Source organism: Callorhinchus milii, unplaced genomic scaffold (assembly GCF_018977255.1).
Source record: "Callorhinchus milii isolate IMCB2004 unplaced genomic scaffold, IMCB_Cmil_1.0 Scaffold4, whole genome shotgun sequence".
Taxonomy (NCBI): domain Eukaryota; kingdom Metazoa; phylum Chordata; class Chondrichthyes; order Chimaeriformes; family Callorhinchidae; genus Callorhinchus; species Callorhinchus milii.
In genome coordinates, this window is record NW_024704745.1 from 17,213,903 (window position 1) to 17,240,273 (window position 26,371).

Sequence of the window (26,371 nt, forward strand, 5' to 3'; positions counted from 1 at the left end):
TTCAAATGACTCCCACTCTTTAAAGATTGCAATTCAGCAGTATTAGTTTTGATGCAGTGGTTATGCAGAACTCAGATTACTTTTTATTTTCCCCTATGGCCTCTTTGAATGTGGGGTGAAATCTAACCACCCTATCCTGGACTAGCCATGGGCCTTGCAGTCATATGAACATCAGATAATTCATTAGATTTTAATGGGACATCTCACTATATATTAATTACATTCTGTTCTCCATTGCAGGCCTCTGAGTGGTGTGAATCTGGGGTCTACCTACTAGCCTCACAGCCAATTGACAAATGTCAATCCCAGGATGGGGCAGAGGCTGCTTTACAGGAGATTGAGAAATTCTTGGAGTCGGCCACTGACCAGAGGTTGGATGATCTGGGCAGAATTAATAAGGATTATGGATTGATTCTCAACAAGGAACTTGTGGTAATTATCTTAGTATTTGTAAGCAGCACCTTACACCCACAAAATAGTCAATTCACTTAACAGTATCCTCTGAAGCGTTTTGAGACATCTCGACAATGTGATAAGGTGCTACATCAAATACAAGGATTACTATTTATTATTATTATTACCATTATGCATGTTAAGTATTAGTAAAACTCCTGCATTAGTGTGTCCCTGCTTTGCTAGGACTGACTGTTTGAAATCTGAATAAGCTTCACATTGATCTGGTCTATGTTCAAGCTCCTCCTCATGGTTAACATTGGGACACCAAAAGGATAGCTATGCTCCCAATTATGCACAGCTCTTGCCAATGTGGGAAATATATGATCAGTTTGCCTCGGCTATCCCAAATTGCGGTTTGTGGGACATTGCGATGCGCAAAATTTGCTCCCGCATCCACATACAAAAATAATTATTATGAATCCTGTGAAGTGCTTTGAGTCATCCTCCCAACAGCGCTTTATATCAAATTTAACAGCAACAAAATTACATTTGTAAAGCGTCTTTCACGTCGGAAGGACTTTCCAAGGCGCTAAACAGTCAGGGATTAGGACTCGAGTTTGGGGGGCAGGGTTGGGATGAGGAAGGGCAGAGGGGGTAGGAGGGCGGCCAAAGGCACGGTCAAAAAGGAGGGTCTTGAATTGTCACTTGAAGGAGGCAAGGGAGGGAGCAAGGCGAGGGGATTGTGGGTTGGAGTTCCAAAGGGTGGGCGCAGAGAGGCTGAAAACATGCAGCAGGCCAGAGTCTCCTGAACAGAGAGAGCAGACAGGTTGATAGGGGATTAGCATGTCAGAGAGATAGGAGGGGGCAAGGCCGTGGAGAGCCTTGAAAGTTAGAACGAGGATTTTGAGTTCTATCCCTTGAGGAATGGGGAGCCCGGCGAGGGTGGGGTTGATGGGGTCATGGAGCCTAATGCAGGAGAGGACATGAGCTGCAGAGTTTTGGATGATCTTCAGTTTGTGGAGGGAAGAGTTGGGGAAACCGACAAAGAGGGAGTTTTCGCAGTCGAGCCTTGAGGTGACGAATGCACTTATGAGGGTTTCGGCAGCCTGAGGGATGAGCCAGTGGTAAAGTTGGGCAATGTTGCAGAGTTGGGGGACGGCAAAGTGGGTCATGGCATGGATATGGGGGAAAAAGGACAGTTGAGCATCAAACAAGACGCCTAGGTTCCTGACCCATTTGTTGAGGTGGAGTGTGCATCCCTGGATGGTTAAGGATTGTTATGATTGAATTAAAAAGCTTGAGAGAGGAATAAGGTAATAAAATAAATCCCAATTGTAATTACTTGCATCTTTTTGCAGTTACCAATCTTATTTAAGGTTCAGCTTGTTCCTTTTTTGGATGAAGAATTTTTGGACACTAATTAATTTTTAATTTAAAATCTAAGTGATTTTCACTCGTCAAAATACTTACTGGCAGTGCGAAGAAGGTCTTAAGTCTGAGTTTGTTGATCTCAATCCGGTTAACAGTTGGGATGCTGCAATTGCAGATCACAGCCAGAGTTCCTGCTCACTCCTATCATATGTACTTTCCTATCAGAAAGTATATATGATAGGAGTGGACGTGAGTCGACTTTGAGGCTCTTCACAATCAATCAAGTCACCTGGCAGTACTCTCTGGGATCCACGTGAGGAATGGCCATATGGGTGAGGTATCATTGGGTTGCTGGCAGCTGTGGAACTGCCCCTGAGCAAGAGTGTTGGTGCCACGACAGGACAGGAATGAGCAAAACTGGCTGAGAACTGTTGCTTGATATTAAATTCCAAACAAAATTATTTTCATTTTAATTTGCCCAGGCACAAGTACAAAGAATTTTCCAAAAACAAGAAGCCATGGAGGAGATGTTTGAAAAGCGGAATGTGAGCCTTAAGAAGCTGGCGGCTAAACAAACCCGTCCAGTCCAATCAGTGGCCCCTCGGCCCGAAGGACTCCCAAGATCGCCGAGATCCTCTCCTGGTACAGAGACCTTCTTACTTACAATTCGTTTATGTTTTTTCATGTTGCTTGCAGTTAATAAAACGACCTGGTAGCATTTGTACTTTACTGGTCTGGCCTGGTCCAAAGTTATCCACAGTGGTTTTGAAAGTGTGGGACAGTAGAGTACGTGTTCTGGGGCAATGGGAGTAGACAGACCAAAGGGCCTGTTTCATCCAGATTGGTCATGCTGCCGTGCAGTTGTGTGGGTTCATTGGATGTCATTCTGTTCCATTGCTGATTTTATTTGGTCAAATAGATGATTAGGTTTTACAGTGTACTTAAATATTGGGATTTCATTTGATAGTTTCCCCTGGGAACGAGTTACACAAGAAGCGAGACCCATGGGGAATACTATTGCAATCTGTCTGGGTCCAAGGAAGTAAATTGGAGACTTGCTAGGATAATCTGTGAGGCCCATCAGGAAAATGTGTTGTGTGGGAATCTGTTGTGTTAAGGCCGGGTCTGCAATCCATGGATTGAGGCAGACAGTAAGCAAGTAGCTCCCTTATGCAACATACTTATCTTAGCCTCTATCCATAGATTTATCAGAAAAGGTAAAAGGATTATTATTAAAAGTATGGGAATGAGAAATTGGGCTCAAAAAATGAAGGCTTCATTTTTAAGGTAGGTAATTACATTTTACTGCAGCTGGGAGTAGATATAATACAAGTTATATTTATGGTGGGAAGATGCTGGGGAATACAACTGGGGGATAGAGAGTCAATGGATTTAAGAATCCTGAAGTCATTAGCCTTCAAAAGCAATTAAATAGCGGTTCCTCGTACAGAGAGTATAGAAAGATGTTTATCTCTTCAGGAATATCTCATTATATGTATTTGGTTACACAAAACCATTCAGCAAAGTTAAGAAACTGATCAAGGTTTAAATAATTTGGTTGGCAAATATGGACTTAACAAATTGCAAGAAACTTAATAAATTGCATTTAATCCTTTTTGTTTATCTTCCAGATCATTACCAAGGGCCTGACTCCAGCTCCAGCCCAATAGCTCAAATAAGCATGTTTAAGAAAAACAAAAGTCTATCCAAGGTACAGCTATAATCAAGAAATAAGAAATAATCACTTAACTGAATGTCGGTTTAATTTTATCAAATGTTCTGGAGGTAGTGGCACTATCATTCAAATAACTGCACCAGAGACTGTATGGGTGAAGTTTGGAGCTTTCTTTGAGTTATAGCCGTGTAAACTCTCACCCACCAGTGTAGTGCACCGATCTAGGTACCTTTCACCATTATATTGAATCTATATTGCACGTGTTGTTTTGTAAATTTCAAGTTCTACATTGGGTCTTGTAAAAATTATTCCTTTTTGTTGAATATTTATTTTCTAGGTTTCATCTGCCAAGGAAATGCAAAATTTCTCCCCAACCAAACGTTTAGTTCTGAGCAGCCCAGAGACCTCTGGTCTGGCTCTCTTACTCCTTAAATTTGGGCGCTAGGAACTGAAAAATGAGAAACGATTTAGTTGGAGGAGTGTGCTACCACCTGGTTGACGATGAGTTGCACTGATTTCATTTAAGGAATGCCACAAACTTACCCTTCACAATATCTGGTGAAGCTACTTGAGTGTCTTGAATACCACCACATCCAGGCTACCATATTTAATGGAAGGCTATCTGGTCACTACCTTCCTTGATTTAAGATGGGGGGATGGAAACCCCATTACTTTGTGGCTGCGTTCTATTATGAGTATCTGAGACTCAATGCTACGCAAGAATAGAACTCCTGGTGGCGATGCCTGATGATCTACTTCAACTTCAGAATGAAGTTCCAGCTCTATGAAGTCTATGGTCAAGACTAATCTTGTCTTCTTACTTATGAAAGAAAGTACATTGAAAGATGATGGGCAGAAGGGAATGGGAAAGAAGGAAAATGGAACTCTGCATATCTGTCTTGTCGATGGCTTTCAAATGATTTCGTTTTCTGTACAGATTGAGATGAATGAGTTTGACGGAAGACAGAGTAACTCTTCTGAAAGTGAGGAAAACCTTGCAATACTGAGGAGGTGAGATCAGCAACTACTTTGTCAAATATAAAAACACAAACATGAAAATCTTTATGAAATTTAGGAACACATGTCCTAAAGGGTATATCAATTTTGCCTTCAAGTAAATTGTTAGCCAATAATTGTAACAGTGAATTTTAAAAATGGCTTATTGTATTCTATAATTGTCTCATCTAAATTATGCAAAAGGAATTAAATAACATTAAAAGAACATTCAACTTTATGGGCTGTGAAATTGCTGTGTGAAAATTGCCTGAAATAATGATTTCCAGAATGTGGCAACGTGGGAACTTGCTGGAACAGTAGCAGACTGCTGAGCAATGAGAAAATAAAAAGACCCCAAATTTCTCAGTCTAAGTGTTGCAAAGAATTGTTTGAAAACTGCTTCCAGATTTCCTTTAGGTGTTAGCTTGGCTCAGTCAGTAGGATACTTGCCTCTCGGATCATAATGTTGTGGGGGTCAAGACTTTGAGCACATTGTTTAGGCTGACACTTCAGTGCAATCTAATGCTGGAAGAGCACTGTATTATTGTTAGTGTCATCCTATGGATCAGACGTTAAACTGAGTTGCTGTTGCCTGCTCATTGAACATTAAAGATCTTATGGTACTAATCAAAGAGAGAAGGGAGCTTTTCCTGGTGTTCTGGCCAACAAACCCCTGAAAAAAATTGTTCATTCACTTCATGACTATTTGTGGGACATTAGTGCGTGCAAATTTGTTGCCATGTTCACATTGGAGTGCTTCACAACGACTGGGTCAGACACTGGGAAAGGGGAAAATGACCATATGTGCAAAGTGGTAGAATGCACAATCAGCATACTTTACAGTAAATCCTGTGAAGTGCTTTGATATCCTCCTAATGTAAAAGGCATATCAAATGCAAAGATTATTAGTATTTGTACTACACTATGCATTTTGCATAAGATTTGTTTTCATTAGCCTTTGCTAATAGGTCAATGTTACAAAGCCATGAGATGATAAGGAGTCTTTATAAACTCCAGGCTGAATCTCTCGAGACAATACAAGATTCAGTCAAGTTTGCTTCTGTTTATAGCTAGTTTAAGTGTTTCTTATTTTAGCATCTTGATGCAAAGTGGGGTTTGAAGAGAATTCTGTATTTCTTCTTTCTATAGACACGTAATTAATGAATTGATTGAAACAGAACGGGTCTATGTTGAGGAATTACTTTGTGTACTGGAGGTAAGTACATCAAGTTGAAGTCTATACAGAGTAAAAAATCATTGAAATGAACTATGTTATAATGTGGGTTTGCTTAGCGTGTGATTGGGGGTGTGGACCCTTACATTTACTTGGAGTGCAGGACATGTTGGCAGCAACTCAAACACCTGGTGACCATCATCTTTGTAGCAATCTAGCTTTCTCAGCAGTGAATATGGAAGAGTTGAATTGTGATCTATTATAACTCTCCAATAAGTGTTATAATTGGGCGCTACTGTAATTCAAAACAGCTTACCTTCATATTGTGCTGTTCACATATAACTGGTTAACGTGCTTTAAAATGACTGGGTTAAACGTTGGGGGAAATGACCATAGGCACAAAGAGATAAGTTTTAAGGCAGAACCTAATTGAGAGGAGGTAAGACAGAAGAGTAGAATGGGGGAGTTCCACAGGTTAGCAGCATAGTAGCTGAGAGCTCAACCACTGACAGTGGCACAGAGGATGTGCAGCAAACGTGAGTCAGCTGAGCGGGGAAAGTGAGCAGAGGAGTGGCCTAATCTGCAGAATGAACACAATTAATTTTTAGTATCATTGTGTAGTTCAGTTTGAACGGCAGGACAGAGCAATTCACAGTCACTGATTTTATAGGGCTTAATTGGATCGACCATTAATCAGTTGGAGGCACTCTAATAAGTTCCCGGTTCCTCTGCCAAGCATTGTATTGTGTTCCCAGGGCTACGCTGCTGAGATGGAGAATCCTTCAATGATCCTCCTCATGCCAATTGCTCTGCAGAATAAGAAGGACGTGCTGTTTGGCAATATGCCTGAAATATACGATTTCCACAACAGGTAAGAAACTAGCTATTACAATGTGTCCAATTGGCTGCCGTGTTTTGCCCACAAAATATACAGTCAATTCACCTTACAGTATATTCTGTGAAGCACTTTGACATGTCTCGAAGATGTGATAAGGAGCTATATCAAATGCAAGGATTACTATTATTATTTATTGTTATTACAAACAATGTGTTTTTTAGATAGTTTAAATAAAATCTCTGAATTGAGAATTTTTTTTGTAATTTCAGGATTTTCCTAAGAGAACTGGAAAATTACGTAGAATATCCAGAGTTGGTGGGAAGATGTTTTCTAGCGAGGGTATGTGAGTTATTACAGTTGGTAAATGTTTCAAGATAACCTACTGGTTTTTCGTAGCAAAATGATATCTTAGAGGAAACCTTATACAAGATGAACAGGTGCCAGCTCGGTTCAATTGGTTGTATACTCGAGAATGAGTAAGCAATCCTGGAGCAATGCACCTCCTTGTGGCAAATGGTAATACAGCACTGACTTCTGAAATGCGCAGTCAAAGGAATTCCTTCATTCACGTAGGATTCTTAGCATTCATACTCGGAAAGAAGTTTCCATCTATATATGAGACTGCATATTAAGTGAAATGAATTGTCAAATATGACTCACGTTACTTGAGAGTAAACATGTCTTAAAACAAATCGTACCGGAACATCAGCAGGCAACTATATGGAGCTACATCTATAACCTCACACAAGGGGAACCCAGAGTTTGGTGTGGGATACTGCTGGAGTTTAACAGCTAAAACCATGTAGCTTGCTACTGTGAACAGTCTGACAAGCTTCTCACAGCTTGTCCAGTTAGGATCACACAACCTGTTATGACCTTGGCTTGCAGGGTAACAGTAACTGAATAGGTAGAAGCAATTGTCTTGTTTACTCCTCAGAGTCATGGTAACAAACTAGAGTGGATAGTCTGTCATTGACAGTTGAACATAAACATACAAAAGACAGAGATTTTCTATGTGGCTCACTGAGTGGTGTTACAATAGAGTATTAATGGGCAGGTTGAGACTTTGATGTAGGAAAGTGTTCATATTGTAATTACTCATTTGAAGAATTCTGTTTATTGTGTACAATGTTTCAATGGTTGCCTTTGCAGAGGGGAGAGCTGCAGATTTATGAGCGGTACTGCCAAAATAAGCCACGGTCAGAAAGCCTATGGAGACAGTGCTCAGACTGCGTCTTTTTCCAGGTACTTTAACTTCATCTTAAATATCCTGCACATTCATGAAAAAGACTGTGCTTCTCTTTGCTCTGCTGCTTGTTCTTGTAGTGTTAGCAAAATCTATAGTAAGGTTTATAAGAATAGTTAACAGCGTAAGGGAGAGTGAATCGGACGCCTTCGACCTTTTGAAGATTAAATCTGCTAAACTAATGGCCCATTCATGATGATAATCGGAGCTTAATTGAACCATTTTCCACTTCTGACACATCTGCAACACGCCTGTCCAGGTTGGCTACTGGCAGGGTTGTGTCTAAGTGAATTTTGGTGGCACCAAAAATAACTAACTAATGGCTATAAAACAACTCCTGTTCTTGCCAAACTGGAAGTACAGAGTTGAAGTACAATGTTTCTGGCAGTGCAGCAATTATCATGTGCAGTGTTTTAAAGAAAATTAGGGGAGGGGGAAACCTGCACTTGTACGGATATAATGTGCTTTCTGGTTCAATTTGGTTTAGTTTTGCTTGTTTTGTTCTCTCCCCACATCTTCTCAGTGAATAGAGCAGGATGCTAGTGATGAATACCATTACAAAGGTAGTGATGTGAGTGAGGAAAGCAAGAGAGCTTCAGCTGGTCAGGCGAATGGTTGGTGATCAAGCCGGCATTTAGTTTGTAAGTAGGGAGGGTGACATCAATGTTTCAGAAAGAGGATCTCTTCTCAACCTTTTATAATGACTACAATAGCAATTATACATGGGTAAATGTATTTGAAAATTCTGTTAAATAATAAAACTGTGAGTGAAGAATTGGAATCGTTAATATTGTCTGTTTTCTTGTATGTTTTGTGAAACTGTTCCGTGTTTCAGGAATGCCAGAGAAAATTGGAACATAAGCTGGGCTTGGATTCCTACTTACTGAAACCTGTTCAGCGAATCACCAAGTACCATCTACTCCTGAAGGTAAGACTTGTCTTTACATCAGTGTTGTTCTAAAAGAACTCTCGCAAAGAGCTGAAGGCTAGAATTGTCTTTTAAGGATATTACTATTGAGCTGAAGAGAGTGGCCTGGCCAGAAGACAACAAATAAAACTTCCATTCATGTAGCGGCCTTCACTCAGGGTAGTACCTTGGAGTGGTAGGAACTCCACATTGTTCACTCAGAGCTGTTCAAAAAACATCTCTTCAAGACTTTGTTTAATATTCTGAGGAATAATCAATTTCTTTGTGCACATGAAACTCTGCCTATCCATCACCAGACTTTGCCAGGCTTAGATTTCAGGAATTTGAAATCGATCTGCTCTCTCCCAGCAGATTGATTTCAAATTCCTCATCTATTAATTCCCTCACTCCCCACCACTTCCCCCTTTCTCTCTCTCACTCTCTCTCTTTGATCTCCTCCTACCCACACCTCTGCTCATCAGAGTTTATTCTCCTGGGAGGGCCAAAATCCAAGCCCTACTAGCCCCAAAAGAATAAAATTTAATAATAAGTGGTCTAGGAGCCTCAGAATTTATTCAAGTTGTGTTACTTTTACGGAATTTCTAGCCCAGAGTAATGTTGAGTCAGACTGATAGTTGTTCCCTAAAATCACAAATGTAGAGATTTATAAGTGGTTATTTGGTTTGACAGGAGTTACTAAAGTACAGCAAGAACTGTGAGGGAGCCGAGGATCTGCAAGAGGCATTGACGGCTATCCTGGGAATCCTGAAAGCGGTGAATGACTCCATGCACCAGATTGCCATCACAGGATATGAAGTAAGTGACAAGCTGACTTCCCAGGGCAAAGAACAACCCACATTGCAGTCCCACTGCATCTGACACATCAGTGCTTAACAAACTACTATCCGTAATGTTTGTCCCAGCCCCAGCTTGTGTTGCCTACTTATGTTCAGGACTATTTTATTCAGGTGGTGTTTTATTTGCCGTTTGTAGGGATTGCAATTGCGGAATTTCGGGAGCACGCTAACGGTGCTCCTGAAATCGAGAGATTGCAACTCCCCCTTAGCCACCTGAGATGAAGGAAGTAGTTGATGTTTCTGAAAATTAAAAAATTAACATCAGGTGCCAAACAATGACATATTAGAGGGCTTCAGTGTCATTGACAAGTCATGAAAAACAGTTACTCTTCATCAAATATTTTGGGCAAAAATCTCAGCTTTCAATCACAGAACAGCAGATTTCATCAAGTAAAATTTTAAGCACTCTGGGTCCGGCCAGGCGTGGAGAGTGCTATATAAATGCAAGTGGTGTTGTAGGATATCAGCATAACTCACCCAGTCAACTGTCAAAGCACTAAAAAGTCAAGGTTTAGCTGTTGGTGGGATATTGCTGTGGGACCAATTGACTGCTGTGTTTGCCTGTAAAATACATTGTTACTGCACTTTACAGTAAAATCCTGTGAAGAGCTTTGAGAAATCCTCTCATCATGAAAGGCTCTATGTCAAATCAAAGTATTATTAAAGCAGTTTCAGTTGTTTCTGCCTTTAAGTTGAAAAAAATACATATTTTGTCCAATCACTCAAAGGTGGCAGCCAAAATTGATTTAAATAAACTCCTACAGTGCAAACCACTGGCCCAAAGCTACAGCAGTGCTTAGAGCAGAAGCAAATCTAAATCTTAATTGAAATTCTGCCATTTCATTAAAGAGGTAATGTTGTAATTATCTCAACAACAACAAAATTACATTTATAGAGCGCCTTTCACGTCGGGAGGATGTCCCAAAGCGCTGAACAGTCAGGTGTCAGGGCCCGAGCATGGGGAAGGGGTGGTGTAAGGGTGAGGGAAGGCGGAGAGGTGGGAGGAAGACCAAAGCACGATCGAAGAGAAGGGTCTTGAGACCGGCCTTGAAGGAGGCAAGGGAGGAAGCGAGGCGAAGGGACCGTGGGATGGAGTTCCAGAGTGTGGGGGCAGAGCCGCTGAAAGCCTGGCCACCGATGGTAGGGCAGGAGACGTGGAGCAGACCGGAGCGCAATGAACGGAGGGAGCGGGCAGATTGGTAGGGAGTCAGCAGGTGAGGACGAGAATCTTGAACTCGATCCTCTGGGGGATGGGGAGCCAGTGGAGTCGGGTGAGGGTGGGAGTGATGGGGGCGCGGAGCCTGGTGCATGAGAGTGCACATGCTGCAGAGTTTTAGATGGTCTGGAGCTTGTGAATTTATTTCATTAAATCTATAATCTATAATTGAAATATTGCAAAAGCATTACCCAAATTCAATCACCAGCAACATCTTTAATTGAAGACCTGACAAAGTGTTTCTTCTTTCAGGGAAATTTGAATGAGCTTGGAAAGCTTTTGATGCAAGGCTCTTTTAACGTGTGGATAGACCATAAGAAGGGCCATGCAAAAGTCAAGGATTTAGCGCGATTCAAACCAATGCAGAGGCATCTGTTTCTCCATGAGAAAGTATTGCTTTTCTGCAAGCGGAGGGAAGAAAATGGCGAGGGATATGAGAAAGCACCATCATACAGTTATAAACATTCTTTAAATGTAAGTACTTTTACAAGATGATGAATTTCCTGTTCATGTAACAATATCCTTCTACCATTCATGTCCTGGTTTTTGTATTGCTGCTCGTACTTCCTGAATGCTCCTTGTATCTTGCATATAAAAGAGTTCCCAAATACTGATCCACCATTTACACAGAGGCTAACTTAAATGGAGGGTAATTAATAACTGGAAAGAGTTACCAGAAAAGATGGTTGAGGCTAAGACACTGGATTTGTTTAAGAAACCACTTTTTGCTTTAATGGAAGGATGGTGGGGTGGATGTTTATGAAGAATAAGATCAAATGAGCCAAAGGGCCTCCTTCAATCAAACCTATTTGGGATTTACCACAAAAAGATGTTGCCTTAAGCAAAACACAGTTTAAGAACACAAAACACAACGCTTCAGAACATGAGAATGATAGTGGGAACGATTCAAGCCAAGGTGCCTGTTCTGCCATTTGCTTTTTAGTTCATGACAACTCTTATCTTTCTAATCCTATTTCCTGGCAATATCTCCATTTTGCTTAATATCTTTACTTCCCAACTGTGTCTTTATCTGCCTTTTAAACACTAAGTGATTCTGCATATAAAATGATGATGTTTGAAGTAAAATTTCTTGGTAAAGGAAAGGGGGAGGGGAAAGCTCCATAAAAATGTATTTGTTATTTTACTGGTATTTAGCATCAATGCATTATTTTACAAACAATTTAGTAAAACTGTATAAATAAAAAAATATTTTAATGACGAATGTATATGTACAACTAATGATACTTGGACCGTGTTTTAGACAATAATATGTACACTGCGGTTTATGTATTAACAAATGGAATAGAAGTTGTGCAGCAATTGAGGGGAAGTCTGATTTTTCCTTTCCCTTGTGCACGTGCTTGTCTGGTGGGGAGTGATGTGCACAAGGCAAACAAGAACATTTAATGTGTAAAGGACAAGGTGAAAGAAGCTTTTTACACCACTGAAAGAAATGGATATTGTGGGCTCACTTTCACTGATTCCGATTTGGATACCAGCGGAATCCAACGATCCTCTAAACAGATCATATCATCTACCATAAGGAACAGGTGTCCTTGTAAGGAGTGTAAGTGGCATGGGGGGGTGGAATCTACTAAATTAATTCTTTGAATGGATAGATCTAACCAGATTCATGGTAGTACCCCGCTGCACCACAATCTTACTATAGACGAAGGAAAATAATACCAAGAGGACACAGATTTGTAGAATTAATCTCATTTGATTTTACTTGCCAGCTTAAAACAATTGCAAAACTCTTGTTGTATAAGCAACCTTCCCCAGCATTTGCACACACACACACAATTGCGCACAACTATTTGGTTCAAGCCATTTAAAATCAATGGTTTCTTCAAATTCAGTGTGTAGACACAGCACATCATTAAACTGCTTATACTTTGCAGATGACAACTGTGGGCATCACTGAGAATGTTAAGGGAGATCATAAGAAGTTTGAAATCTGGTACAATGCGAGAGAAGAAGTTTACATTGTGCAGGTAAGCGATTTATCAGCTATTGTGTTAACACTGGTTAGGCCTCAGCTGGAGTACTGCGTCCAGTTCTGGGCACCTTACTTCAGGAAGGACATTAGGGTGCAGAGGAGATTCACGAGAATGATACCAGGAATGGGGAACCTTAGCTATGAGGACAGACTGGAGAAGTTAGGACTTTTCCCATTAGAGCAGAGAAGGTTACGCGGGGACCTGGGAGAGGTCTTCAAGATCATGAAAGGCTAGATAGGGAAAAGCTGTTTCCACTGGTAGGTGTCACAGTCTTAAGATATCTACCAAAAGAAGCAGAGGGGAGGTTAGAATTTTTTTCACTCAGCGAGTTGTTCAAATTTGGAATGATCTGCCTGAAAGGGTAGTGAAGTCCGATTCGATAACAGCTTTTAAAGAGAGAACTGGATAGGTATCTGGGGAAGCCGGGTTTGCAGGGTTATGGGGAGAAAGCTGGTGATTGGGGTTAGTGAAAGTGACTTGCTCTGTCAAAGAGCCGGCACAGACTCGATGGGCCGAATGGCCTCCTTCTGTGCCGTAACATTCTATGAATCTATGAAAAAAAATGAATTTGTAAATAAGACTCCATAAATTCAGTATTGTGCAGCATTATTAGGACCTACATCAGGAAGTATTTATTTACACAGAGTCTAATGAACAGGTTATAAGGAAGGACAGTAAGACGATTGCAGGATTCATTTAAGAAAATGCTTCATGCTGTAATGGAAAGATAGTAGGATTAGTATTCTGCAAGGGTTAGATCAAATGGGCTGATGTGTCTTCTTCTGAATCCCCTTATGATCCTGAGCATCTGCTTATTCTATATGATTGTTCAGCTAACACTTCACAGCTCTGGTGCCTGAAGCTATGTTAGACATGGAAACTATGTGACTTCTATCCAATATAAAGTGGTGTTGAAACCCAATGGTTATCTGAATGTCAGATTGTGCTATTTTCTCCTCTTTAGGCAGCAACACAAGAAATTAAAAACACATGGATAAATGAAATAAGAAAAATCTTAACAGGTCAACTTCAGGCTTATAGAGGTAAGAAAACCCTTTAGCACCAAAAGTATATTTATGAATAATAATGTCTTCCTATTTCATTTCAGTACAATCTATAGATGATTGGTCCATAAATATACTGAAAAAATAAAATGGTTAAATCTCTCGGTAAAACCAGTAAATCTTTATGTTTCCCCAAAATGGTATTTTTAATTTCCAGCTTCCCCAAGGAAGAGACCAGCACAAGACCAGTTGTGAAGGTGCATATTGTGGGGAATGGGAAAAGAGAAGGTGTTCCCAGAGCATCTATCTATATTTTAAAGAGTTTGCAAGATTTCATTTCTAAGGCTTTCTCTTTGAATATGACTAGATGCCATTTTGAAACCCAAACTTTCAGATTGGTGTGTGTTGATGTAATATAGCAGGTCTCCGCAGACCTTCTGGGGTCAAATAACAGCACTTTCCTTCCTTTAGATTGGCTGCCCGATTATGAACAAGTGTGTGTTTCCCATCTATTCCACTAGAAGGAGCACCGAGGCAGGATAAGGGAAAACTCAGTAGTTGCTTCACCAGAACTATCTGCTTTCCAAAATATTGAATGAGGAAACATTACCTGACACATTATAATGTATGCATCTCCGGGAGGAAAAGTAGGCATGTAAAAAAAAGTTTACATCTTTTTAATGCTGAAATTTATGGAATTTTATTAATATTACAAGAGAGGAATAAAACACTGCCCTTTTGTTTTTTGTAAAAAAAAGTATTTCCATTTGAAGTCCAAGTTGTGATGTTTCATAATATGATTTTTTTGCATTTCTAAACCTGATTTTGTCTTTTACTTTAAGGTAGAACATTTTTGGTTAAACCTCTATTGAGTATAATGCCTTTCTGGATCTTTTTATCAGTGGGGATGAATAGATAATGCATTATAGGTTGCTGCATTGCTGCAAGATCTGGTAGCTTTATGCTAAATTTTAGCAACTCTGTTCAGACTACCACATTCTGCTAGTGCTTGGAATAAGTAGATATTTATGCCCAGCTGTGCATCAACACTCTAAAAGGGACGTAAAGTAATATTTTCTCAAATTTAACACATGGTTTTGTTTCTTTCTCAAAAATGTAGGTGCACTGGTTAAAAGTCTTATTTTTCTTTTGTAGTCACTAACCAGAATCAAAAGGTGGAGAACACATCCATGGCTCCTTTAGCTTCACCCATTCACACAAGGCAAGTATTACATGCTTACAATTAGTGTAAACTAACAAAGGACCTCTGATGGCTTAGATATCACTTCAGACGTTTTTCTTTCTTTGATCAAAGAAGGCTTCTTGCAGTGTGTGTGCCTCTAATGTTTATTTAAAGGACATTGTAAGGAATTGTCTCTGCATATTAAATACCAAAGAGAGATGGACAATTACTATTGTCTCTCAGTTGTTGCCTTTCACAATATCCTTAAAATTGATGGCTGGAGGCATGTTGTATAGGACTCTTCACAATGCCATGTCAGTGATCGTTCATCGCACATTTGTTTCCACACAGTTTGAAGGCAATAAATTATAGTTATAAATGTTGATTACGTTACTATAAATTGTAGCAATTGTGGCATATTTGTATCTCTGTCCCTTTTTTTTCTAGTTGTTCTTCCACTGTTTTTCAGTGTCCAATTTTCTCTCCCTTGTCCTTCACTATTCCAGTGTGATTAGTTTTCTCCCCAAAAGATCCTCATTGACTGTCTTTTGCTGCAGGCTGTTAGCCACTTGCAATGCAGAAGCCTCTTTCTTCTGTGTGTTGGTGCTGATTTTGTGTGTACTGGCTAACAATAAATGTTATAATTATCTAGGGTTTTCAAGCTCAAAGTGACAAAGCATTGAACAATTGCTTCAGAGTTGTGTTTTTCGAAGAATTCAATGTGTTTATCACTAATTCAATCTTTTTAATTTCTAATTTTTTTCTCTTCACTTGCTAGTCCCTTGCGGAGTCAATCGAAAATAAGAAGGTCTGAAGGTGTGAGCCTCGAAAATCGCAACATTGCATTGGCCTTGCTGAAAAGTCAGGAGAAAGGGAAAGGTACCATAAACAATAAAAGGCAAAGCTCAGCTGGATTCAGCAGAGTAAATTTATATCATAATAATAATATTGGGAATGGTGATGATTGTATTATCAACACAGATGTGATGGCAAATGTTTCTGTACTGTAATATTCCATAATTCGACAGAAAACTGAGTAAGTGACTTGAAGCAGGAGGAAATGATGAGATGAGAAGCTTTGTTTGGCAGTTTTGCTGTTGGATTTCAGTTAACCATCCCCGCCCCCACTGGAATCCTGTGCCTCAGTGGTTAGAGCACTCGACTTGCAAACAAGAGGACCTGGATTGCTTTTCTGGGGGTAATAATCCCTTCAAAAATATATATATTTAAAAAAATGGTCACTAAATCCATGACGATTTGTGGGACACTGCTGTGTACAATTGGCTGCCACCTTTTGCCCACAAAATATACAGTCAAGTCACTTTACAGTATATGCTGTGAAGTGCTTTGAGAAGTCTCGAAGGTTTGATAAGGCGCTATATCAAATGCAAGGATTATTATTATTATAGGCTTAGTCTATCATCCATCAGAAGAAAATCACTAAAAATTTTCACATCTATTACATACATCCTTGGGTCCATTGCTTGACCTGCTTATCTCCATCCCTATCACCACCGACAAAGTATCCAACCTAGAAAGAGTGAAATTTAAATCCGACCGACTGAACTATCTTTCTTTTACAGAACTAAAGTTCTTTAAATGGTAAGCGTCGAAAGGATACTGTCTCTTTAATGCTGCTTTTCTTTCAGTGGTTTCTAAAGCCTCTCTTTGACCAACCCCTCCTCCAACCTGAGCACAAACATCTAATTGTTAGAATAGGTAGAACCCAACGTGTGACCATAAAGTCCAGGGGCAACCTGTTGTTCTGCATTTCATCTTGATCATCCTTCCTGTCAGAAACTTGTTAACAATCTCAGAAGGTTTCAGTAAATCCATAATGGATCAATTGATTTATCCCATATTATTCACTGATTTGGGATGATATGTTAAGTTTGGTGCAATGCATTGCCATTGAACATTGGATTACTAGCAATTTGGTTTGATTTGAAGATATGAAAAACCAGCGGTCAGTGTAAGGACCACTGCTCTTTTGAATCTATATAAAAGACCTGGATTTGGGTATGGAGAGTAAAATTTCCAAGTTTGAAGATGGTACAAAGCTAGGAAAAATAGTAAATGGTGAGGAAGATAGTAGCAGACTGCAAGAGGACATAGACAAACTGGTGAAATGGGCAGACACATAGCAGATGAAATTTAATGCGGAGAAATACAAAGTGATGCATTTTGGAAGGAAAAATGAGGAGAGGCAATATAAGTAGATGGTAGAATCTTAAAGGGGGTGCACGAACAGAGAGACCTAACCCTAACCCTAAGTTAATCTTTGCAAATCTTTGAATGTGGCACGACAGGTAGATAAAGCTGTTAAAAAAGCATACGGGATACTTGGCTTCATAAATAGGGACATAGAATACAAAAGTAAGAAGGTTATGATGAATCTTTTTTTTTTTAAACACTGGTTAGGCCTCAGCTAGATACTGTGTTCAGTTCTAGGCACCACACTTTAGGAAGGATGTCAAGGCATTGGAGAGGGTGCAAAGGAGATTTACCAGGAATGAGGGACTTCAGTTATGAGGAGAGGTAAGAGAAAGCAGGATTATTCTCCTTTAGGCAGAGAAGGTTAAGGGAAGATTTAATAGAGGTGTTCAAAATTATGAGGGGATTCGATAGGGTGAACAGGGAGAAAGTGTTTCCACTAGTGGGTGGGTCAGTAGCCAGAGGACACAGATTTAAAATAGTTGCTAAAAGAACCAGAGGGGAGGTGAGAAATTTTTTTCACATAGCAAGTTGTTCGGATCTGGAACGCATTCCCTGAAAGGGAGGTAGAACAACTTTCAAGAGAGAAGTAGATAGATATTTGGGGAGGACAAATTTGCAGGGCTATGGGGAGAAAGTGGGGATGTGGGATTAATTTGGACAGCTCTTTCAAAGAGCCAGCACAGAAACGATGGGCCGAGTGGCCTCCTTCTGTGCTGTGTTATTCTGTGATTCTATGTTTGTTGTTATTTTTGTTGATTCTGGTCCATGTTTGTCATTTTCAATCTACCTTCCAGGGTTACAGTGTTTTGTTTGATCTTGGACTGACAGCTGAGCTGAGGTCCTACATAACAGTTGAATTTATACTCAGTGCAAACAATTGGATGTGAAGTTACATCACTCAGCCCACTGAAAGCAATTCTGCCAGCAGATTTGGACTTGTGTTCAGGACAAGCTTGATGGGGAAAAATCATTTCCCCCAAGTAGAGAGATCAAAAACAAGAGAACATTGTCTGTGGCAGAATTGATTGAGATGTTTAAAAGAAAGATTTTGATATGTACTTGGGAAATGTGGAATATTGACAATGAAGAAGAAAAAGCAGCGAAATGGGATTTAAAAGATCTGTTCCGTGATCTATTGGCCGAATGACCTATTTCAGATCCTATATTCCTGAGGAATTTTACTGATATGTATCAAGTGGATGACAATTCCAGTGACTTATAAGCAGGAGGGAAATACAAGATTCAAGTCAGGAATTAAAATGTTGGGAATGGTGAATAATAAAACCTAGTTTTTGTATTGTTATATAAAGATTTCCTTTTGACGAAATGTGCCTTTGATACATTTAGAGCTAAATAGCATAAATTTAATTTCAGTTCAGGAAAAATATTACCATTCTATGGCAAACTCTATAATTCAGGCTCCTCAAAAATCTCTATTCTGTTTGCCAATAACAACAACTTGCATTAAAAAAGCACCCTTCACGCTGGGTAGCATCCTTGGCATCTCAATTTGAATGTAGGCAAAATAAACTTGCCTGGATTGATTCTACCTCATCTTGAACAGCTGTGTTCACTTTAAGTTGTTAACATCTTCATTTAATAGTCTTCCTTCTGTCCAAATGTTTGATGTGTTTTTTTGTTCTCTCTTCCTGTTTTTCTTTTCTCTTCCTGTCTGTCTTGCTTCCATGATCCAGATGAAGCTGCAACTAGTGCTACCTCAGACCGTTCTGCAGCAGCTAAAAAACGTCTTACCTTGCAGGGTTTCTCAAACCTCAAAAGTCAGAAAGGTAAACTAAATAAAACCCTGCTACTGAATATCATCTCTATTCCAAAACAATTCTATGGTGCTTGGGTGACTTGGGCCTCCTTTTAAAGGGAGGGAGATTTGCTCTCACATGAAGTACAATTCCACCTGGATCCAGATGTTCTTTATTAACAACATTTCAGAGCATACAGAATTTGGCAGATTTATAGAAGGGAGCTTCTCCTGGTATCCAGACCAACAAAACAAATAGAATTGTTCAATCACTTCCTGGTTGTTTGTTGGACACTGTTGTGTGCAAATTGGCTGTTGCATTCACCTAGTAAAATATAAACATCACTTATTCTTTACAGTAAATCTGTGAAGTGCTTTGAGAAATCATCTCAATGTGAAAGGTGCTGTATCAAATGCAGAGATTTTTATTAATGTAATAAAAAAATTTCAAGTACAGCTTTAATTTTGAAGCCAGTTTTCATTGAGGTCTTTTAAAACCCACAGAATTCAACAATTTGCCAAATTCTGTTTATCTGAAATGCAAAACAACTAACTTAAAACTAGATTTGGGTAGAATTTTACTTCATTAATGTTTTATCCCTGGAAGAGCAAGTGATATGATTCTTGCTCTCTGCCAAGTGAGGGAAGATTTCCCTCTAATTCACCCTTCCTCCCTGTCGTGATGTGGCTGGTTTAATCATAGCAAAATTGCTTGCCATCGGGAACTCAGGTGGAAGTGGCGTGTTAAAGGGGAGAATGGGGATGAAAGAGAGTGAGTTGCTTTGCACCTCACCACTCTACTTCAACATTTGGTGCGTCAATGCAGTACCCAAATGTATTATTTTGGATTCAACTTTTTTTTAATATAACAACACATTTCCCCCAGTGTTCCTCTTATCATTTAGACACTACAATTAATCATCCTAGATAGTTGGTTTCAATAGGTTTTTGGACCATGGAGGACAGCACATTTGAACCCTCATCCAACATCCACACATTTGCAGCTGGGTTGCAAAAGGTAGCAAATGGGGATGAATTCTGTCCCTTTGTCCCTTTCCACTTTTGCCGAAGAGCATTGATCCTAAAACTGTAACTTCTCCAGCTAATGTGAACTAACACATACTGGAGATTGAAGCTGAAAGCTCCTCACAATATGTAACTGATTACTCAGCGTGTAGTGTATTTGCACATAGAGGCACAGGGAACACCAGCAGTCATAGTTTGTAAGAATGCATTCTTGCACAATGTACCAATTGATATCAATGTAGATAATGCACACTGTTGTAATAGACATTCATCACGGTGGATACCTGTTTTGTGTTTCACCACTCATTTTGCATTAGGTGTTTAAAATATGTTCCAATTGCAATGCAGCTTTTGCATACCACTAATATTTACTAACATCTGCAATAGTTCACTGAGCGAGTGGAGACCCTTTTCTGGTATACTGATAAAAAAAACATGAGAAATTCTACTAGTCAGATTAGTTATTCCAACATCCAGTATATTAATTACTGACACTTTGATCACATTCTGCCTTCCGCTTTCCACCACAAAACCGAGAGGAATGAGGTTATAAATCTGTAATATAGGGGGTGAAAATGTGAACTTTCGTATTGGCTGTGTGAATGACAACTACTGTCTTATGTTTGCAGACGGGGTTTTAATTTTCAGCTATTTCTCAGCCCTGGAAAATCTTAAAGAAAAGGTCAAATAATTGGAGACCACAGAATGACCTTTGTTTTAGTGGGTTTGGTGTTGAGTTGCCTGATTTTAAGTGGAAAACATGATTAGCGGAGCATCATCCTGTTTGGATTGCACATTCACAACCCAATAGGCCTCTGGATGTTGCACAACAACAACTTGGGACACTTTGAAGATCTCTCACCTTGCAGGGTTTCATTTAATGACTGCTTGGGCTTTTCCTGAAAGGATATCTGAGAAGGTCAACTCGAAGTTTGTCACAAACTGTCTTCTCCCACTCCACAAGAGCAAAGTTGTAGAATTATGAAATTCACTTTCTTAAAGCCATTTGGAACGTTTAAGAGGGAAGCAGATACATGTAGGGGTATCAGAGGGTATAGCAAAAAGGTAGGCAAGTTAATTGAGTTACAGCTCAGTTGTGATCCAAGAAAATGGCAGAGCAGGCTCAACAGGCCGAATGGTCTACCTATGTTCCTAACGCTTGCTGTCCAGACCCATACAAAAGTATCAACTGGCCCTGAATGTATTTAGCAACGGTTTCATAATTGTTGCAACCCAATTTTTACCCTCTCCACATTATTAGATCCGAATAGGGAAGCAAGGGATGTGGAGTTCATTCCAAGAGCAACTTAGTCATACAAGATTACAAATGGTTTTGGTAATATCCACTCTGTATCCAAGAGTTTGCTATTCTCAGTTTAGAAATACAAGGTTTATTTAGGAGCACATGGAAATCACTCAGCATCTAAATGATACACTGGAAAAGCACTATGAAATAGGTGATATTCTGACAGATATTCAGTGGCTGAGGTAAAACAAACTGAAACAGTATGTGAGATGTAGCTGTGTAGAAAAGTTTTTTTTGTCAATAAGAGCTACTCTCATTCTCTATTTCATTTGACCAGTTGGATCCTGTAGTAGTGCTTGAAAATAATAGGATATGTTGGGAATAAAACTATAAGCCAATATTGTAGCTCTGTCGCTTCAAATTGCTGTCCTTAGTAGTTGTAAAGACGGTTGTGTTGTTAGTCAATCTGTCATTTTCATGTTTCTGATTGAGTTTCATTCAAAGCAAGGCCAAGAGAAATGGGTGTTTTTTTATTAAATCTGTGGTGTAAATAGGTGACATTGTAGAATTTTATCTGCATTCTTTCATAAGTCTGAAAATGCTTCTTTTGAGTTATAGAGGTGTGTCAATAATGCATCTTCATGAGAGGCATTTTATGTGCCCTCGATGAATGATTCACTTTTAAATGTTAATGCATTCTGTAATCTCGCTGCTCAGATTATGGACTGTAACAAATCAGATTAATGGGCAGTAAAATTTCACATTTGCAAAATAAATTGATTCAATCACAGATCCATGTTTAGTATTGGAGAGAACTGTAGGGATCGGGTTTGGCTGTGGTATACTTGACAATCAAATACCCTGCAAACACATACTAAGGAACAGCCACTTAGAATGACGTGTTGGAGAGTTAATAGAATTTGTGCAATCTTACCCCAACAATGAGTTACCAATTAATTTTTTTTATTTTATTCAATTTATTAATTCACTTTACAGTATATTCTGTGAAGCGCTTTGAGACATATAGAAGACGTGAAAAGCGCTATATCAAATGCATAGATTATTATTATTATTACCATTTATTGGAGAGGAGGGAAGAAAATTGGGAAGTGGAATACAATTGACAAATAAAATATAATAGAAAAGTCTATATCAATAATCTGTATGTATAGTTTTGGTACAAGTCACATACCCACGTTTCAGATTTTGCCCTCGAGTGTTCCATAAAAGTATTGTTATCAAAACTACTATTCATACTTTGGTTGAGTGCCAAAGGTGACCATTTTACATTTCTAGTGAAGTCATTAACGGAAGTCCGAAAGTTAGCCACAATCCCTCTCTCTCTTTCTGCAGTAGGGGTAGCAGTCAGGCCAAGACCTCAAAGAGGGCAAGATTGGCTCCAAAACACTAATCTGCCTCAAAGGCTAGGCTTCTCCATGAGAAAGCCAGGTGTTGTCACTGCTATTTCTCTCTCTCTCCTCCCCTTCTCCTCCCTCCTCTCTTCCCTTAACCTCTCCCTCCTCATCCACTCCCCCACCCATGACCGTGGCCACCCCCTTGACCTGGTGATCACCTGGGGCCTCACCGTCTCGGACTTCACCATCATCGATAAAACCATCTCGGACCACCACTTCATCTCCCTCAACACCTCAGTACCCCTTCCCCTTTCCCAACCCTCCACCATTACATACTGTCCATGGAAAAACATTTCCTCCCTCTCCCCTGCCCTGGAGTCTTCCGAACTCCTACACCTCTGGCCCTCACTGACCGACCGCTCTCCTCACTCTCTTTTCTCCACAACTCCCTCTCCTCCATTCTGGACTCCCTTGCCCTCTCACCTCCCGAACTGCCTCATACTCCCGTAAATCCCCCTGGTACACCAGCCATCTCCGTTCTCTCAAGGCACAATTGCGAGTTGCCGAACGTGACTGGACTAAATCCAAACTAATGGTCCATCGGCAGATTTGGTTTCACCACTCCAAGATGTACCACTGCGCTCTTGCCTCCGCCAAATCCTCCTTCTACTCCAAGGTTATCTTGAAGGCAAAGGGCAACCCCAGGCTTCTCTTTCTCACCACAAACCGTCTCCTCAGTCCACCTTCCCATGCCTCACCCATCCTCTCCTCAAACTCCAACTGTGAGGAGATGCTGGACGTCCTCGAATCTAAAATCAAGGGCATAACATAACATGTAGGAGCACGAGTAGGCCATTCGGCCCTTCGTGCCTGCCCCGCCATTCAATCATGGCTGATCTTCTAATCTAACTCCCAACTAATAACCTGACCCTGCCTTATCCCCATATCCCTTAATCCCTTTTGCAATAAGAAATCTATCTATCTCAGTCTTGAATATGTTCAAGGACTGAGCGTCAACAGCCCTTTGGGGTAGTGAGTTCCATACATTCACCACCCTTTGAGTGAAGAAGTTCTTCCTCAACTCAGAGCGAAAGGGCTGGCCTCTGATTTTAAGGTTGTGACCCCTGGTTTTAGTTTCTCCAACCAGGGGAAACAATCTCCCACTATCTACTCTATCATGCCCTTTGATGGTCTTATAGGTTTCTAATTCGTTCAGCCACCTCAGCTCCATCCACAGCCACCCATCATCTCTCCCTCATGACCCACCCCCCACCCATCTCCTTCAACCCTATCTCTGTCTCCTCCCTCACCACGACTGTCCACAAACTCAAACCCACCGCCTGTTTCCTCGATCCCATCCCCACCTCTTTCCTCATCTCCCAACTCCACTTTCTGGCCCTTCTCCTGTCCGATGTCATCAACCTCTCCTTGTCCACCGGTTCAGTTCCCACGCCCTAAAAACAGCTGTCATTACCCCCATCTTGAAAAAACCTTCCCTGGACCCATCCCTCCTCTCCAGCTACCGCCCCATCTCTAACCTCTCATTCCTCTCCAAGGTCCTGGAAAGAGTCATCGCATCCCAGCTCTGTTCCTTTATCTCTCGCCATTCCCTCTTTGAACCCCTCCAATCCGGCTTCCGCGCTGCCCACAGCATGGAAACAGCCCTGGTCAAAGTCACTAATGACATTGTGAACATCTGTGATCAGGGCTCCCTCTGTCTCCTTGTCCTCCTTGACCTCTCTGCTGCCTTCGACACTGTCGACCACTCCATCCTCATACATCACCTCTCCGCTTTATTCAATCTTCACGGACCTGTCCTTGCCCGTTTTGATTCCTATCTCTTTCACCGTCTCCACTTTGTTGCCTCTAACAGTTTCTCCTCCAGCCCCGCACTATCACATCTGGCGTCTCCCAGGGCTCTGTCCTTGGCCCTCTCCTCTTTAATATCTACATGCTCCCCCTTGGTGACATCATCTGCAGACATGGGGTCAACTTCCATATGTATACAGTCGAATGTGAACAAGACTGAGGCCCGCCCGATTGGCTTGCGCCAGTGCCTCTGCACTTCAGGCTCTGGCAACATCAACCTCCATGGTTGCACATTACAACTCACCAAGTCAGTCAGGAACCTAGGTGTCTTGTTCGACCCTCAACTGTCGTTTCTCCCCCACATTCAAGCCATGACCCGCTCTGCCTTCCCTCACCTCCGTAACATCGCCTGACTCCGCCACTACTTCACCTGTCAGGCCACTGAACCTCTTGTTCATGCCTTCATCACCTCCAGGCTCGACTATGCAAATGCCCTGCTTGTGGGCCTTCCCAACTTCTCCCTCCACAGGCTGCAGATATTGCAGAACTCTTCAGCCTGTGTCCTCTCCCGCACTGAACTCCATGACCCCATCGCCCCCACTCTTGCCCGACTCCACTGACTCCCTATCCTTCAGAGGATCCAGTTCAAGATCCTGGTCCTCACATACAAAGCTCTCCATGGCCTCGCCCCACCCTACCTCTGTGACCTCCTAACCCCCTACCAACCTGCCTGTTCCCTCCGCTCAGCCGCCTCTGGCCTGCTCCACGTCCCCCGACCCACCCGCCACACAATTGGTGGGAGAGCCTTCAACCACTCTGCCCCCAATCTCTGGAATTTCATCCCCCAATCACTCCACCTCGCCCTCTCCTTAGCCTCCTTCAAGTCCCGCCTCAAGACCCTCTTCTTCTTACTTGCCATCGTCCACCCCCCTTCCCCTCCCCTCCGTTACCCCCCAACTCCAGCTCGGGTCTGAAATGCTGTCCTCTGTCCAAGGCCTTAGGACATCCTCCCGATGTGAAAGGCGCTATGCAAATGTAATCTTGTTGTTGTTGCAAGTGAGAGGAGGATGCTTCTGAAGCACTTCCTGCTTTGTTCCATGAGGTAGACGGTGTCTCCTGGTGCCAAGTGGGTGAGCAACTTCAGCAGCAGAACGGTTTGCAGCCCAGCATCACAGTACACCACGACGTTCTGGACATTGGTGGACTTCTTGTGTCACTTTCACTTCTTGCCCATGACTTCCACCCTGCCTCCCCTAACTTATCTATTCGTTGGTACTCAGATGTCAGTCGCACTCTATTCTTTGAGGCTTTGCTCACCCCGGAGTCTTCTTGCTGGGTGTTGATAGACTTTTTGACCATGGGGAATATCAGTGCTGAGCCTATCCTGTTGTTAGCTAATGTCCATATAACCACACCTTGCAGTAGCAGTAGATGGTTGTCGTAGATGATGATTGTGAGCAAGGAAACCTGGTTGATTCTGTCCTCCAGTATTCATAGAGCATTGTGATATGCTGGCTTGAGATCAGCTCACTCAGCACAGAATTAAACCTATAACTTTTTAGTCTGCATGACTGAATGCTACTTTATCCCCTGAGGTCATTGGAGAAAGTTAGAATGAATGAGTGAGTTCTTTCCAATGTCATTTCTAGCGATGATTTTGCAGCTTTGTGTAAAATATTGCTTTGGCTGAACTTTAGCTTGCTGTTGTGTTTTGGGTAACATTGGCAGTCAGGGAATAGTGAACACTAATATCCCATGCTTACCTTAACAGAATCTCCATCTACAACGGCTAAAAGCCGAACATTGCCACTGACTCTTCGTTCCAGACCAGGTACTTTCCATAGCGTAGTGAAACTTGTGCACGACTTCACGTATTCCTTTTCAATTTCACTGGTCAGATCCATGAGTCATGCATGTACTGTAGTAGTAGAATATTAAATGATATGAATCTTAGTGGATGCTTTCCATAAGTAGAGGCTGCATTTAGTGCCAAAAGTATGGGTGTATAGTGTGGTGATTTTAGTTGGTTCATAGGCTTTGAATGTGATGGGAAAGCAGAAACTATCTACACTAATTTTCTTCACTGTGTTAAAGCATTA

At 41.1% G+C, this 26,371-nt stretch overlaps 1 protein-coding gene across 1 annotated transcript in view; it reads left to right on the top strand.

The window, feature by feature from the left end:
• The window catches only part of mcf2la (mcf.2 cell line derived transforming sequence-like a), an 82,220-nt gene that overhangs the window by 49,015 nt on the left and 6,834 nt on the right, over window positions 1-26,371 (top strand). Inside the window, exons 12-28 of the mRNA XM_007891616.2 lie at window positions 241-432; window positions 2,250-2,409; window positions 3,399-3,478; window positions 4,380-4,453; window positions 5,588-5,654; window positions 6,368-6,483; window positions 6,720-6,789; window positions 7,603-7,695; window positions 8,532-8,624; window positions 9,294-9,419; window positions 10,929-11,150; window positions 12,578-12,670; window positions 13,641-13,719; window positions 14,836-14,902; window positions 15,642-15,742; window positions 18,775-18,867; window positions 26,044-26,103. Of these exons, the coding sequence (XP_007889807.1) occupies window positions 241-432; window positions 2,250-2,409; window positions 3,399-3,478; window positions 4,380-4,453; window positions 5,588-5,654; window positions 6,368-6,483; window positions 6,720-6,789; window positions 7,603-7,695; window positions 8,532-8,624; window positions 9,294-9,419; window positions 10,929-11,150; window positions 12,578-12,670; window positions 13,641-13,719; window positions 14,836-14,902; window positions 15,642-15,742; window positions 18,775-18,867; window positions 26,044-26,103 (1,786 nt within the window). The remainder of the gene's footprint in view (window positions 1-240; window positions 433-2,249; window positions 2,410-3,398; window positions 3,479-4,379; window positions 4,454-5,587; window positions 5,655-6,367; window positions 6,484-6,719; window positions 6,790-7,602; window positions 7,696-8,531; window positions 8,625-9,293; window positions 9,420-10,928; window positions 11,151-12,577; window positions 12,671-13,640; window positions 13,720-14,835; window positions 14,903-15,641; window positions 15,743-18,774; window positions 18,868-26,043; window positions 26,104-26,371) is intronic.